Source organism: Nanorana parkeri, unplaced genomic scaffold (assembly GCF_000935625.1).
Source record: "Nanorana parkeri isolate BGI_ZX_2015 unplaced genomic scaffold, ASM93562v1 scaffold11, whole genome shotgun sequence".
NCBI lineage: Eukaryota > Metazoa > Chordata > Amphibia > Anura > Dicroglossidae > Nanorana > Nanorana parkeri.
In genome coordinates, this window is record NW_017306279.1 from 3,226,608 (window position 1) to 3,243,262 (window position 16,655).

Genomic DNA, 16,655 nt, shown 5'->3' on the forward strand with positions numbered 1-16,655 from the left:
TTTTTCACTATATGGGGGGGGGGGGGGGGGGCGGACATCCCTTCACCGGCCCGTAGAAACGATCTGGCGACAGCTGGGTCGCCGAAATTGCTTCCACTGTAAAGTCGACAGTCGGCTTTACAAGTTTAAACAGGCCCCGGCGGTAAAAGCTGCCGGGAGTCTGTTTAAACAGTCCCGATGGACTCATAATCCAAGTATGTAAATGTTTTTATTGCAATGTCCCTATTCTCTTTCTCACCTAGGTTTGCCTACCATCTAAGGCAATGGCAGATTGAAGGCACTGGTATCAGCAGTCACCTGAAAGCACTAAATGACAAGCAGTCATTGCCTCTTAGAATTGTTTGCCAACCTGCAGGCCTTCCCGATAAGGTCAGGGTACAACCATCTTTATTACAAAGAATGTGGCTGCATTTTCCCATAATTAATGTGTTTATTTTTGTCCCATGTTAGATGACCATAGAAATGTATCCAAGTGACCAGGTAGCTGACCTGCGGGCAGAAGTCACCCACTGGTATGAAAATTTACAGAAAGATCAGCTAAATCAACAGCCTCAGCTTCAAGAGTTTGGACAGAGCAGCCGTAAAGGTGATTTTCCTGGTGAGCAATGAGATTTACGCTTTGTGTGGTATTGTAGATGGCTGTTTTGGGTGTTGAGCCTGAATGGTACTATAAAAAAATAAAGCAAAAATGTACATGGATTCAAGCCACTGACATTTCAAGCCACTAACATTTTATTACGCACAGTGTTAAGTTACGGAATCTGCATATCAATTAACAGGTTTTGTAAGTTAGCTTAGATTTTTTTAAAAAACAAAAAACTTGAGAGGTAGATCCATATCGCCGCTTTGCCAAGCACTTACTCCAGTGCCGCAATCATTAAAGTGACATTAAATTTAGGAGTTAAACCTTAAAAATACATTCAAGTTCCTTAACCATTAACAAAAATGTATCTTATTTGTGTATCACTTACTGCAGATCCTGAAATCATCTCTGAATTGGTGCGGACACTGTCCTTCCTTCTGGAGGGTGGCTACTTTAATTCCCCATGTTCCCTGTGTGTGTTGTAGCCACTGCTGCAAGCTCTCACCCGTGTCGGACTACAATCTCATGTTTCGTTTACTCATTTGTATTGAGATTATAGTCCATCAAAGAAACAAGCTTGGAGCGATGGCTACTTTACAACACACACAAGGGCCATGGTGAACAAAAGTAGCCACTCTCCAGAAGGAAGGACAGTGTCAGCACCAATTCAGAGATGATTTCAGGATCTGCAGTAAGTGATACACAAATAAGATACAATTTTGTTAATAGTTAAGGAACTTGAATGCATTTGTAAGTTTTACCTCCTGAGTTTAGGGTCACTTTAAAGTCACAGAGTCTCTTTAAAGTTAGGGAAGTATCATCTTAAAAACAAGATTTGGGCCTCATTCCTACTGGTACTCCTTCGTTTAGCTTTTCTAAATCCAGGAGAAGTTATCTGGGAATAAACAACTTTTATCACATTTTCCAGCATTTACATGTTCTTGCATTTAGACCCATTTTTACATGCGTATAAAGACTCTAATCGAAACAAAATTCTAATTTTTCTAAATGTGGCTAAACTGAATATGAAGTGTGAATATCATTGATAATCAATTGTATGCTAAGTGCAGATAAATGCAGATTTGTCACTGCCGGTGTTCAAGTGAGGGGTTAAATCTTGAAAGTGCCCCAACTATTAACAAAAATGTAGCTCACTCCCATGTTGGACTACAATCTCATGTTAAGTTTACAAATTTTTATTGAAATCATAGTCTATCATGGGATCGAGATTGGATCGGTGGCTGCTTTACAACACACACAGGGACCATGGGGAACAAAAGTTGCCACCCTCCGGATGGAAGGACAGTGTCGGCACCAATTCAGAGATGAGTTGAGGATCTACAGCAGAGAAAATGTATCTTATTTATGTATCACTTGGCTATAGATCGTCAAATCATCTTTGAATGGGTGCGTACACTGTCCTTCCTTCTGGAGGGTGACTACTTATGTTCTCTTTGGCCCCTGTGTGTGGGTTTTGAATTAGCCACCACTCCAAGCTCGCTCCTTGGATGGACAACAATTTCGATATTGGTAAACTAAACATGAGATTGTAGTCCATCACAGGAGCTAGCTTTGACTGGTGGCTACTTTACAACACACACAGGGACCATCGAGAAAAAAAGTAGCCACTCTCCAGAAGGAAGGACAGTGTCAGCATGAATTCAGAGATGATTTCAGGACCTTCAGCTGAGTGATACACAAATAAGATACATTTTTGTTAATAGTTAGGGTACTTGAAGTTTAGTGTCACTTTAAGACAAAATCCTGGTACTACAGGTATAGGGAAACCGATGTCACACCCCATGCCCTCCAGCCATGCAGTTCTCAGAATGTTGTGGCAGGCGTGCCAAAATCTAAATACAAAATACTTTGCATTGCTGGTAGTTGCCATCAAGCTTTTTTGGGCGGCAGCAGGGAACAGGGCTGTGGACCACGGAGCTTATCATAGTTATTGGCTCTGGAGGGTGTCTAAATTGTATTCACATTTTCTTTTTTTTTTTTTTCCTCTGCACATTCAGTTTGTGTATCCTAGTGTTTGGGCTTTTGTAACATATTTGTTTATATGTTTTTGTTCTGCTAACCTATGTGCTGTACCCACATTGGCAGCTCTGTGTGTATGTTGTTTCAATATGATATTGTTTAGAGTCTCCTATATGTTCTACATCTTTACATGTTGCCAATGGAGTAAATTGTTGCAACGGATTGCCTTGAGTTCTCTGAACCATGTTAATTTCTGTGGTTTTTCTTGGGATGTTCATGGTTTTTCTATAGGTCTTAAGGAACAACTCCACTTAAAAAAATACAATTAAACCATCTTAAAATTGTAACATATACAGTATAATTGCTGCAATTGCTGAATTTAATGTTAGTTACCTTTCCATTTAAAACTGCAGCCGCTGTAATTTTCCAAAACTATCAATTCAATGCAATATGGTGACCAGTAGGCATTTTGTACACACTTGGTGTGCAGAACCCTCCTAAATATGTCACTTTCTGCTTTCTGTAATTGGCTGACAGATTTTCCCAGAAGTCTGGACAAAAACATATTTACAATTTTAGGCATCCCTTGGAATAGGCATGCAATTTCATTTTTGGTGAGGTACCCCCTATGAATTACTACTGCAGCTTGTTTTAATGAACCCAGACCCTATCATTCAGAAATCAGTTGCAAAAGAAATGCTGAAATAAACTATTTCTTCAAAACCAAAATGGTACGAATCTGCAACTGAGTTTGTTTAAAATTCTTGCAATGTACATTGATCACTCAGTGGGGATTAATTAATTTTTTTCCAATGAAAGTGGAATTAGTTGTAAGGATGTTTTCACAATTTTGGAGCGCCGAATTAGCTGCTTTTGAATATTGCACATTAAGGAGTTGCCCCATATATACATGGGAAACATTAACCTGTCTCACCTTGGCCAGAGTACAACAAACACTTTATTTAGCTCCTGGAAAATTTCCCAACTCTTGTGCCTCTGTATTAATAATTTTTAAATTCACTGTAATAACTGATGTGTAACATGCTTTGGGGCTTCATAACTATAAGTGAGCAGCTGAAATCAATTTTGAATGTTTCATCCTCAATGGAAAAGTTTGTTTTATATTCAGATTGTCTTGCCTGGAAAAATAGTTAAATTCACTCATTTTAAACAGAGTTATCTTTGCATTGTATAACAAAATGTGATTATTGTGCCATATGGTGCTGATAATGTTTATGTCCAGAATTATTGTTCTAGTGCCTTAAAAGAGAGCATGTAGCTATTTAAATTATTTTGTAAGCTATTTATGTAAGAGAACAACTAGATTTCAAAAGTTCGGTCAGGTTTGTCTTTTTTTGTCTTTTTTTGTCTTTTTTTGTCTTTTTTTGTCTTAAGTTTCGATATATAGAAGAGCATGTCCTTTCACACTATTGTGCAGTACTGGAATATCAGATTACAGCATGTTTTGCGTTCTTAAATACTGCATAGTTTTTAATGTCTTTATAGCATGCTGTAAAAACCATGTCGAATTGCTTATTGCCAGTGAAAAAAAAGTTAGATGCATTTGTTTATTTCCAAAGGAGGTCTTATGGGTCCTGTACGGATGATTTCATCTGGTCATGAGTTAACAACGGATTATGATGAAAAAACTCTCCATGAACTGGGATTTAAGGACATGCAGGTATGTAATTGGCATGCCTTGTACCTGTAGTATTGTAATTGCATTTTTTTTCTAATAGTTGGAACTTCTGTTTCTTGAAAAATTGTCATACTTGCTAGGTAATTAAATATTGGTTCACAGTTGTAACTTTAAAACTACAGGCAGTTTTGCATATATTCTTTATCTACCAGATGTTGGTAGTATAGAAGAAATATGTACCAGTATCTTTAGTCTTTCAACCTTTTCAATGGAAATTGTTTTTTAAAGTAAAACCACAAAATTACTGCAAGTTCAGGGGATAAAACTGGGTCTTAGTCACACAGAATATTTGGCTGTTCGGTTCAGCCCTTGCGGTTGTGCCTTTTTTGTTTCGCTATAAAACTATTTAAAAGCTTACTAGAGGCTCAGCCATAATGGAAGGGAAATAAGATGGAGGGTAATGTAAATGCTGATTTGCTGCTGAGCAGTGATTCACAAGCAATATCACAAGCAATGTGTGCTTTCCTCTAGTGACACCTGAGCTTCTCCCATTTCAAGCTTTAGCCCTGAAAACTAAACTTATTATGTAGATGAACGTACAGTCCTGTGAAAAAGAAAGTACACCCTCTTTGAATTCTATGGTTTTAAGTATCAGCACATTATAAACACCAGCTGGTCCTTAGCGGGTCTTGGGTAAATTGGGTAAATAACAACAACACATTACACCGAGTCATTATTTATTTATTTATTTATTACAGGTATTTATATAGCGCCGACCAATTTATGCAGCACTTTACATAGTTGCACATTCACATCAGTCCCTACCCTCAAGGAGCTTACAATCTAAGGTCCCTATCGCACATGCATACATAGAGGGCCAACTTCGAGAGGAGCTAATTAACCTACCAGCATGGAGACCATCAGTGCTGCAAGGCAGAAGCGCTAACCACTACGCCACTGTGCTGCAAACCTAAAGCCAAATGGAGAAGCCATGTGTGAAAAACTAAGTACACCTTATGATTCAATAGCTTGTAAAACCATCTTTAGCAGCAATAACTTAACTTTAGTGTTATTTCTGTATGACCTTCTCAGTCTCTCACATCGTTGTGGAGGAATTTTGGCACACTTTTCCTTGCAACATTGCTTAAGTCCATTGAAGTTTGTGGGCATTTGCTGAAATGTAATGGAGGGACATTGAGAGCTGTGCATAAACAAAGTTGAGGTGTGGACTTTGACTGGGCCATTGCAACACCTTGATTCTTTTTTTTTTTTTCCCCAGCCATTCTGTTGTAGATTTGCTGGTGTGTGCTTGGGATGATTGTCCTGTTGCATGACCCAATTTTGGCCAAGCTTTAGCTTCCAAACAGATGGCCTCATATGTGACTCTAGAATATTTTGAGTCTACCATGAACACCTCTGTATACCAATGACTGCAAGGTGCCCAGGTCCTGTGGCTGCAAAACTAGCTCAAATCATCACCCCTTCACCACCGTGCTCGACAGTTGGTATGAGGTGTTAGTGCTGATATGCTTTGTGTGTTTTTCACAAAACATGGCGCTGTGCATTATGAACAAACATGTTATGTCCTGTCATGAAAGTTAACATGTTGGCTCAGGCCTGATCATTGCACATTCTGACCTTGGGGTGAATTTGCTGTGGCGTACCCTCCAGGGAAGATTGGCAGCTGACTTGAATGTTTTCCACTTGTAAATCTTCCTCAATGTAGAATGATGGACTTTAAATTTTTTGGAAATGCCCTTATAACCCTTCCCAAATTGATGGGCAGCAACAATTGCTTCTCTAAGATCATTATTGATGTCTTGCCTCCTTGGCATTGTGTGTTAACACACACAAATGCTGCAGACCAGCAAACTGCTAAAACTTGGGATTTTAAGACATGGTCACATTTTGCTGATGATCAATTAATCAATGGCATTTGATTAGCAGGTCCTGGCTGTCACTTAGCCTCTTAATTTCTGTGGAAGCAGTAAGGGTGTACTTAGTTTTTCACACAGCATATAAATGGATAATGACCCAGTGTTTTACGTCATGTATTGTTCATATGTTGTATTTACCTAAATTGAAGACCTCCTAAGGACCAATTTGATTTTTTATTATGTCCTGATACTTAAAACCAAATAATTCAAAGGGGTTGTACTTATTCCATGTACTGTAAAAAAAAAAAAAAAAAAATCACAAAAGAGATAGAAATTTAAGTTTAAGTTTAAGTAAAATATACTTGACAGCTTATATGAGCTGCCCGCCAACATCAACTGTCACACTTATTTTAAGTTGCAGTAAGTGTGAACTGTATAGTAAAAACTTATATAATCTAGTCATATGTTATACCAGGAACCAGTTATTAACAGTACAATTAACTTTAGCTAAAATAAGTTGCATGACATAGTTCTTTTTTTGTCTTTTTTTTTTTTAAATTTTCTCCCACACTCCAAAGCCTTGCTGGTAGGTTAATGGCTTGGCCTTCTTATGTGTATGCGCATATGTATGCGTATGAGATAGGGACCATAAATTGTCAGCTCCTTGAGGGCAGGGACTGATGTTAATGCACAGTATGTAAAGTGTGATGTAAATACCTAATAATATTAATTTTGTCCTTTCCTTGTACTAGTGTCGATGGCTCCTTGCTGCTCACATATACGTATAGAAATGGGTCCACGTTCTCTTTTTAAGTATTTGTAGAAAACTAAAATAATAGTTGTATGGGTTCAATTATCCAGCTTTCTGAAAGTGTGCTGGACCTTCAGTTATATATGAAGGCCTGTAAATCATACCTGTCACCATTTTCTCAGCATTTTAAAGTGTAATTCAATTTGTCTGTGACTATTTTGTTTTGCTCAGATGGTGTTTGTGTCATTGGGTGCTCCACGGCGGGAAAGAAAAGGGGACGGAGTGCAGCTTCCAGCATCGTGCCTGCCGCCTCCACAGAAAGAAAACATCCCCATGCTACTTCTCCTGCAGGAACCTCATCTCACCACTCTTTTTGACTTACTGGAGATGTTAGCTTCATTTAAGCCTCCATCAGGAGAAATGAACTTAGAAGATGTTGAGGTTTGATTTTATTCCTTTTCTATCTTATAGTAAAATCCCAACTCCCTCACAAGCCCTACTTTTCCTTCACTGTGTTTTTTTTAAACCATTGAGAAGCCCTGTGTAAGCACCTTATCTATTCTAGATGTATTTTATACATGGCTGAGGTGCCTCTGCCTGCCCCCATGTGAAGGTTTTGCATGTGGAGAGAGTAGTATACTCCACTATGCTTAGAAAAAATGTTGTTTTCCTTCACCGCTGGCAGTGGATGGCACTGTAAAGGAAGACTGAGTATAAACTGCTCCAGAGGCTGGCATTTGGCTGGAATTGGATTATAATCTATTTCCAAAACCAAGCTAGATGTTCAGCATACATAACGTATAACTCTTATTGCCATATTATTGACCTTACCTGTCATTGTAATCTATCATTTTATACCTTTACTGTACATTTTTACATTCTTTAGTTACACCTGTAGTGTCAATGGACAGGCCATATTTCACCCAATGAGCTCATATAGAAATATACGTTTCTGTATGTTTGCCATATCATCCATGCTTAATTGAAGCGATTGTCCAGTGTGTGTGAAATGTTTTTACTGAAATATTTCATTTGAAGACCACTTTGCAGATATGTGTTTGAAGTCTTAAAAAAAAAAAATTAAATTAACAGGGAGTAACAGGAAGATGAAAAACAATCCTTTGGCGCAGTTGGAGTATAATCAAACATTAAAACTCTACAATACAGGTAGTACAAGAGTTGGAAAATCATGAGTAGGATCAGGCAGTGGCTTTAGAAAAAGTTTTTTAATTTTATTAGGTTTAAATTGTATATTTACAATGTTTCCAGCTGCCAAATGTGTAATAGAAATGAGTATCTTTTGATTACAGAGCGCTAGGTGTGAGGAGCTGCATCTCCATGCAGAGAACCTATCTAGGCGTGTATGGGAGCTGCTGATGTTGCTGCCCACGTGTCCCAATATGCTGCAGGCATTCCAGAATGTATCTGAGGAGCAGGTGAGTAGAATATTGCCGGGCTATTTCAATTTTTTATTCCTCAGCAGTGCACTGCAAGATGATAATGGAGTTTGCCCACAAGCTGGATGTGGAAGTTCTGATGTTAAAAGTTAAACAGATATTATAAAAACTCTGATTTAATGCACTTATGTATTCATTAAAATCTTTAGATTTGGTTTCAAATGCAACTAGTGAAAGTACCAAAATTTGTCTTGATGTTGGCCTCTAGTAATCCCCTGCACAGCAACACTTGGACTAAGAGAGGGAAGCATTGGGACCCAATAAGGGGTAAAGCTGACAATCTATTGGCAGTAGGAGGGAGGGAGTAGAGGTATGACCTAATCAATGCACTGTCAGTGCTTCATTGCTCAGTTTTAAATGGGCTTTAGATGAGTTTGAGGACCTAGCTGCGCTATATGGCTGGGTGACCTGGATCATGGAAGTGGCCAAACAGTATTACAAGCTTTTTGGCTGTAAAAACTCTTGTTATATGTATTTCAATTGTGAATTTTGCTGCTTTGTCTTAAGGTCAGATTTTCACTAGATGGTAGATGTTGTTGTTGTTGTTGTTGTTGTTGTTGTTGTTGTTTTTTTTTTGTTTGTTTTAATTCCTCTATCTGCTTTTTTCTTTTAAGGGAAATGATGGACCATGTTGGAAGGACTTGCTTCGCATAAAAAGTGCCCACAAACTTCTCTATGCTCTTGAAATTATTGAAGCTTTGGGCAAGCCTAATAGAAGAATAAGAAGAGAGTCAACTGTAAGTTTTGTAGTATTTTTTTATAAACTGTTACCTCTCTCTTTGAATTTTTTGCATCCAGTAGTAAATATAAAGTGTATTATTGTTTCTAGAAGTATAGCATATATTATCAAAATAAGAATGTCTTCACTTTGTAAATGTGTAGCTCCAGATCAGTGCCCTTCCAACTTGCATCTCCCAAAGCAATGTCTCCCCAAGCAGTGCCTCCCCAGCCTGAATCTTCCCAAGCAGTGCCTCCCCAGCCTGAATCTTCCCAAGCAGTGCCTCCCCAGCCTGAATCTTCCCAAGCAGTGCCTCCCCAGCCTGAATCTTCCCAAGCAGTGCCTCCCCAGCCTGAATCTTCCCAAGCAGTGCCTCCCCAGCCTGAATCTTCCCAAGCAGTGCCTCCCCAGCCTGAATCTTCCCAAGCAGTGCCTCCCAAGGCTGAATCTTCCCAAGCAGTGCCTCCCAAGGCTGAATCTTCCCAAGCAGTGCCTCCCAAGGCTGAATCTTCCCAAGCAGTGCCTCCCAAGGCTGAATCTTCCCAAGCAGTGCCTCCCAAGGCTGAATCTTCCCAAGCAGTGCCTCCCAAGGCTGAATCTTCCCAAGCAGTGCCTCCCAAGGCTGAATCTTCCCAAGCAGTGCCTCCCAAGGCTGAATCTTCCCAAGCAGTGCCTCCCAAGGCTGAATCTTCCCAAGCAGTGCCTCCCAAGGCTGAATCTTCCCAAGCAGTGCCTCCCAAGGCTGAATCTTCCCAAGCAGTGCCTATCACCATTTTCTCAGCATTTTAAAGTGTAATTCAATTTGTCTGTGACTATTTTGTTTTGCTCAGATGGTGTTTGTGTCATTGGGTGCTCCACGGCGGGAAAGAAAAGGGGACGGAGTGCAGCTTCCAGCATCGTGCCTGCCGCCTCCACAGAAAGAAAACATCCCCATGCTACTTCTCCTGCAGGAACCTCATCTCACCACTCTTTTTGACTTACTGGAGATGTTAGCTTCATTTAAGCCTCCATCAGGAGAAATGAACTTAGAAGATGTTGAGGTTTGATTTTATTCCTTTTCTATCTTATAGTAAAATCCCAACTCCCTCACAAGCCCTACTTTTCCTTCACTGTGTTTTTTTTAAACCATTGAGAAGCCCTGTGTAAGCACCTTATCTATTCTAGATGTATTTTATACATGGCTGAGGTGCCTCTGCCTGCCCCCATGTGAAGGTTTTGCATGTGGAGAGAGTAGTATACTCCACTATGCTTAGAAAAAATGTTGTTTTCCTTCACCGCTGGCAGTGGATGGCACTGTAAAGGAAGACTGAGTATAAACTGCTCCAGAGGCTGGCATTTGGCTGGAATTGGATTATAATCTATTTCCAAAACCAAGCTAGATGTTCAGCATACATAACGTATAACTCTTATTGCCATATTATTGACCTTACCTGTCATTGTAATCTATCATTTTATACCTTTACTGTACATTTTTACATTCTTTAGTTACACCTGTAGTGTCAATGGACAGGCCATATTTCACCCAATGAGCTCATATAGAAATATACGTTTCTGTATGTTTGCCATATCATCCATGCTTAATTGAAGCGATTGTCCAGTGTGTGTGAAATGTTTTTACTGAAATATTTCATTTGAAGACCACTTTGCAGATATGTGTTTGAAGTCTTAAAAAAAAAAAATTAAATTAACAGGGAGTAACAGGAAGATGAAAAACAATCCTTTGGCGCAGTTGGAGTATAATCAAACATTAAAACTCTACAATACAGGTAGTACAAGAGTTGGAAAATCATGAGTAGGATCAGGCAGTGGCTTTAGAAAAAGTTTTTTAATTTTATTAGGTTTAAATTGTATATTTACAATGTTTCCAGCTGCCAAATGTGTAATAGAAATGAGTATCTTTTGATTACAGAGCGCTAGGTGTGAGGAGCTGCATCTCCATGCAGAGAACCTATCTAGGCGTGTATGGGAGCTGCTGATGTTGCTGCCCACGTGTCCCAATATGCTGCAGGCATTCCAGAATGTATCTGAGGAGCAGGTGAGTAGAATATTGCCGGGCTATTTCAATTTTTTATTCCTCAGCAGTGCACTGCAAGATGATAATGGAGTTTGCCCACAAGCTGGATGTGGAAGTTCTGATGTTAAAAGTTAAACAGATATTATAAAAACTCTGATTTAATGCACTTATGTATTCATTAAAATCTTTAGATTTGGTTTCAAATGCAACTAGTGAAAGTACCAAAATTTGTCTTGATGTTGGCCTCTAGTAATCCCCTGCACAGCAACACTTGGACTAAGAGAGGGAAGCATTGGGACCCAATAAGGGGTAAAGCTGACAATCTATTGGCAGTAGGAGGGAGGGAGTAGAGGTATGACCTAATCAATGCACTGTCAGTGCTTCATTGCTCAGTTTTAAATGGGCTTTAGATGAGTTTGAGGACCTAGCTGCGCTATATGGCTGGGTGACCTGGATCATGGAAGTGGCCAAACAGTATTACAAGCTTTTTGGCTGTAAAAACTCTTGTTATATGTATTTCAATTGTGAATTTTGCTGCTTTGTCTTAAGGTCAGATTTTCACTAGATGGTAGATGTTGTTGTTGTTGTTGTTGTTGTTGTTGTTGTTGTTTTTTTTTTGTTTGTTTTAATTCCTCTATCTGCTTTTTTCTTTTAAGGGAAATGATGGACCATGTTGGAAGGACTTGCTTCGCATAAAAAGTGCCCACAAACTTCTCTATGCTCTTGAAATTATTGAAGCTTTGGGCAAGCCTAATAGAAGAATAAGAAGAGAGTCAACTGTAAGTTTTGTAGTATTTTTTTATAAACTGTTACCTCTCTCTTTGAATTTTTTGCATCCAGTAGTAAATATAAAGTGTATTATTGTTTCTAGAAGTATAGCATATATTATCAAAATAAGAATGTCTTCACTTTGTAAATGTGTAGCTCCAGATCAGTGCCCTTCCAACTTGCATCTCCCAAAGCAATGTCTCCCCAAGCAGTGCCTCCCCAGCCTGAATCTTCCCAAGCAGTGCCTCCCCAGCCTGAATCTTCCCAAGCAGTGCCTCCCCAGCCTGAATCTTCCCAAGCAGTGCCTCCCCAGCCTGAATCTTCCCAAGCAGTGCCTCCCCAGCCTGAATCTTCCCAAGCAGTGCCTCCCCAGCCTGAATCTTCCCAAGCAGTGCCTCCCCAGCCTGAATCTTCCCAAGCAGTGCCTCCCCAGCCTGAATCTTCCCAAGCAGTGCCTCCCAAGGCTGAATCTTCCCAAGCAGTGCCTCCCAAGGCTGAATCTTCCCAAGCAGTGCCTCCCAAGGCTGAATCTTCCCAAGCAGTGCCTCCCAAGGCTGAATCTTCCCAAGCAGTGCCTCCCAAGGCTGAATCTTCCCAAGCAGTGCCTCCCAAGGCTGAATCTTCCCAAGCAGTGCCTCCCAAGGCTGAATCTTCCCAAGCAGTGCCTCCCAAGGCTGAATCTTCCCAAGCAGTGCCTCCCAAGGCTGAATCTTCCCAAGCAGTGCCTCCCAAGGCTGAATCTTCCCAAGCAGTGCCTCCCAAGGCTGAATCTTCCCAAGCAGTGCCTCCCAAGGCTGAATCTTCCCAAGCAGTGCCTTCCCCAACCTGCTTCTTTTTCAGCAGTGCCTTCCCAAACTGCTTCTTTTTCAGCAGTGCCTTCCCAAACTGTGTTTTCCCAACCAGTACCTCACCAACCTGCATCTTCCTAGCCCACATGTCCCCAGCCCACGTCTTTCAACCTGCACCTCTCTAACCAGTGTCTTCCCAACCAGTTCCTCAGCTACTCTTGATGTGGCAGCATCTTTTTCCAGGTGCTAAGTGAATATCTTCATATCCTGCTGCGTTATACAGTTCTGTCACCCTAAAGCCAGGCTTAGGTTTCCTAATTCAAATTTCCTTATAATGTGTCCACATGTTTGTCTTTGTAACTGATTTTGTTTATTTAGTATGGCTTTTTATCATTTTATGTAAATGTGACTCACAAGCTCCCTTATGTTGGGAAGCTCTGCTATCATATATATATATATAATTATTCTTCACAATCTTACAGGGCAGTTACAGTGATTTGTATCCAGACTCTGATGATTCTAGTGAAGATCAGATTGAGAACAGTAAAAACACGTGGAGCTGCAAGGTATTATTTTCTTTCCATTATTGTTCTTTGGGGGACACACAGTGGCTGGTGGGAATGTAAGCCCTGCATGTAATGGACTCGGGACACACCCACATTAATCACAATCTTAATTTTGGTTTTGTGTCCGTTTTTAAATTGATTTATTATAGCTTTCTAGTAACTACACTTTTTTTTATATCTGTGAATTTTGTACAACTTTTTCAAGTCATTGCAATCCTTGCAGTAAATTCCATTCTTCTGTTTTGCTGATCTAAAGCCATCTGTCACAGAAGAGAAGGATCAATTTTATGTTGCTCAATTGAACAGTAGCAAAATAATCTGTGTAATAGAGACTTCCCCCCTTGACATGTTGGTCTGATTAATATGCAATGTATTTTTAGTTTGTAGCTGCTGGCGGTCTACAGCAACTGATTGAAATCTTTAATTCTGGAATTTTGGAGCCCAGAGAGCATGAATCTTGGACTGTGGTGAGTTCATGTCCTTTTCAGCTCTCCATATGCATTATACAGTGCTGTCATTTACTATTTCTGCAATGCAAACAAACTAGTTCTCACTGAATCATAAAACGTGTCCTATGTTGTGGGTGCATTAGTTTTCTTTAAAGTTTTTTTTACCTGGCAATCCTGTTGGTGACACACTTTCTTTCTAGGGCAACAGTGCTCTCTCACTGTACTATAACTGTGGAAGAGCAGTGCTGTAAAACGTAGGCTGCTTCTTATTTTGAACTACAAGCACATTATTTGAAATTTTTCAGTGCAAAGGAAGTTACAAGAGCAGTGTTTTTGCGCTCGCAAAAAATGTACTTAGCCTGAAAAAGAAAACCACTGCAGTCACCACATCTAATGACTGGTAAACTGCAATATATACAAATTTTAATCTTGAGTTTAGATATACTTTAAAGGGGTTCTAAACCCTCTGTTTATTTTGCCTATATCTACTGCTATCAAGCAGTAGATATAGGCAAAAAGTAAAAAAAAAAAAACGGCATCAACCGCGGTTTAAACTTACCTTGTTTTTCGCTGCGTGCTCCCTGCCTAGAATCCAAAACTGCTCGGGCGGCTGCAAAGCATCTTGGGGGCGGGCGCATGCGCAGTTCGGATTCTCGGCCGGGAGACGAGCAGTGACGCAAGGTAAGTCTATTGACGTGTGCACCCGCATGCAGACACCGCTGGATCGGAAGTGCCTGCAGGCAGAGAGCAGTCAGCGCTGGATCGGAGAGCTGCCGCACCACTTGAGGGACAGATGAAAACATCAGCAAAGAAGAAGAAGATCGGATTAAGGGACATCATTTAAGGTAAGTGCTGACATTAACATTGGGGGGAGGGGAAAAAAAATTATCCTTTTAATGTCACTTTTAAGATCAGCTCAGAGGATCATATAATTTCAAAATTAGGAGCTGTTGAAATGAATTTAAATACCTGTATACTTAGAATATAAATGAAATCTTATCATATATTGATGTATAATAAGGAATGACATCTTGTTATTAAGCAGAATATCGTTTTGTTCAATGTCTTTACAGTGGCAGCTGGACTGCTTAGCATGTTTGTTGAAGTTGATATGTCAGTTTGCTGTGGACCCAGCTGATCTGGATCTGGCATATCATGACGTCTTTGCTTGGTCGGGATTAGCAGAGAGCCACAGGAAAAGAACTTGGCCTGGAAAATCGAGAAAGTCTGGTGCAGATCATTCAAAAGGCCTCCACATACCTCGTTTAACAGAGGTAAAGAATTTTCATGAATTTCTTCTTGATTTCCATACATTTTAATCAGCATGATTGCATTATTCTGTAAAGCCCATTCAAGGCAAAGTGATTGTGTCTCCTGATAGTCCACCCTCCTGACAAGTTAATGCTCACCGACCCACATTCACTGCCTTCATTCTCATCAGTACCCTTACTCTGTTTTTCTAATACAATGGGTCATCCATGCAAGAGAGATCATGTGCTCGGGCCTGAGAACTGTAGGAGCCAGAGAATGCCTAGTGAGAAATACAGCCATTTACGCTCCTGACCTGAAAACATGTTGAAGGTTGGTGATTCACTTACAGAGTGGATATCGCTGTCTGCCCCCTTTATGCTCCCCATCCCATTCATAAATTTCGGGCTATAGTTTTCTCCATTGTCGAACACTGTTCTGAAGAATTATGAGACGTCGGGTTATGCTAATGCCTTCAGAAGAATGGACACTAGGCAAAAAATTAAAACCCTCCACTTTGAAATCATAACCCTTCACATAACCATAACCTTGTTTTACTTGGTGTCTTCAGGAGAATGGGTGTCTTCTCTGCTGCTTTTTTATTTTGGTTTGTTTTCTTCAGTGATATTTTACCATCGAGCTGCTAGTTGATTCATGGCAGATCATATCAAATCCTAGAAGTTTCTCTAGCTGGCTGACAAGAGATTCATGCCAGATAAGTTAAATCCTGGAGATTTCTCTAGTTGTTTCGAAGCAGGTAGTTTCTAGTCTCAGTACTGATGATTCATCCTGCAGTGGTCTGGAGTACCTGTGGTCATCTCTTCATTTAAACAGAGCAGGCCTTCCAAGTCACCGCGTTGTGGATCCTTTCCTCTGAAGTTAGTTTTGGCAGAAAACTTCTTCAGGCGGCTGTTTGAGTATTTGGCCGTTCTTTTTTTGTTGAGCTGTTTCTTTTAATTGATATGATGCCCGCCCCTCTGTTTGGACTGCTTTTGGATGTCCCTACACCTCAGAATTTTTCATAGCTCAAAGGGCAATGGAGAAAGTATCCTTTTCTCCATTGTCCTCCCCTTATTTACTTTTGTACTGCTTGGTGTACCTGGCAGGTGTGAGGGGTTATAATCTTAAAGTGGCAGGCTTTTAGTTTTTTGCCTATTGTCCATTTCTCCTGAAGGCAGCAGCGTAACCCTACGTCTCAGAATTCTTTAGAGCTGTGACTCCAAGAAAAGGATTTTACAGTAAGAACAAAATAAAAAAAATGATACAGCAGTGGTGTGGTCTGCTTTTTAAATGTGCCACTAGTTTTTAAAGTTAGAGAATTAATATGAGATATAGGAGCTAGAAAATTCTAAAGGAAGTTGGCAAAGGCAGTACGAGTACTTTTGCTTTTTTTATTATTATTTACTTTCATTTGCACCATTTTTCTTTCTCTCCAGGTTTTTTTAGTTCTGGTGCAAGGAACGTGTATGATTCAGAGGTTGATGTCTGTTGCTTATACCTATGACAATTTAGCCCAAAGGTGAGTTATAATTTTTCACTTACCATTCACTGTGGGACATAGCATACAGCTGTGGTCACCGTTTGTATCTTGCCTCCTAAAGTTTATATATACCCAAAATCTTTAATTTTTGAATACAAATTTCCTCCTGCTACTTTCCAGATTTGCTCCACATGGCCACCTGCTATTCCCAAATCGGCATCTTCCACTGGGAGTTGTGCCTTTGACTGCCAGTCTTACAGTGCCTAATGGGATTTGTAGTTGCACCACAGCTAGAGGGCCCTTATATATATATATATATATATGGCCAGGAAGCCGG

General features: G+C 40.1%; 1 protein-coding gene across 1 annotated transcript in view; it reads left to right on the forward strand.

Annotated features, from left to right (window-relative positions):
- Positions 1–16,655, forward strand: part of USP34 (ubiquitin specific peptidase 34) — a 135,972-nt gene that overhangs the window by 53,426 nt on the left and 65,891 nt on the right. Inside the window, exons 25-34 of the mRNA XM_018555855.1 lie at positions 243–369; positions 451–598; positions 4,144–4,244; positions 7,062–7,271; positions 8,141–8,266; positions 8,902–9,024; positions 13,058–13,141; positions 13,522–13,608; positions 14,664–14,864; positions 16,275–16,357. Coding sequence (XP_018411357.1) covers positions 243–369; positions 451–598; positions 4,144–4,244; positions 7,062–7,271; positions 8,141–8,266; positions 8,902–9,024; positions 13,058–13,141; positions 13,522–13,608; positions 14,664–14,864; positions 16,275–16,357 — 1,290 coding nt within the window. The remainder of the gene's footprint in view (positions 1–242; positions 370–450; positions 599–4,143; positions 4,245–7,061; positions 7,272–8,140; positions 8,267–8,901; positions 9,025–13,057; positions 13,142–13,521; positions 13,609–14,663; positions 14,865–16,274; positions 16,358–16,655) is intronic.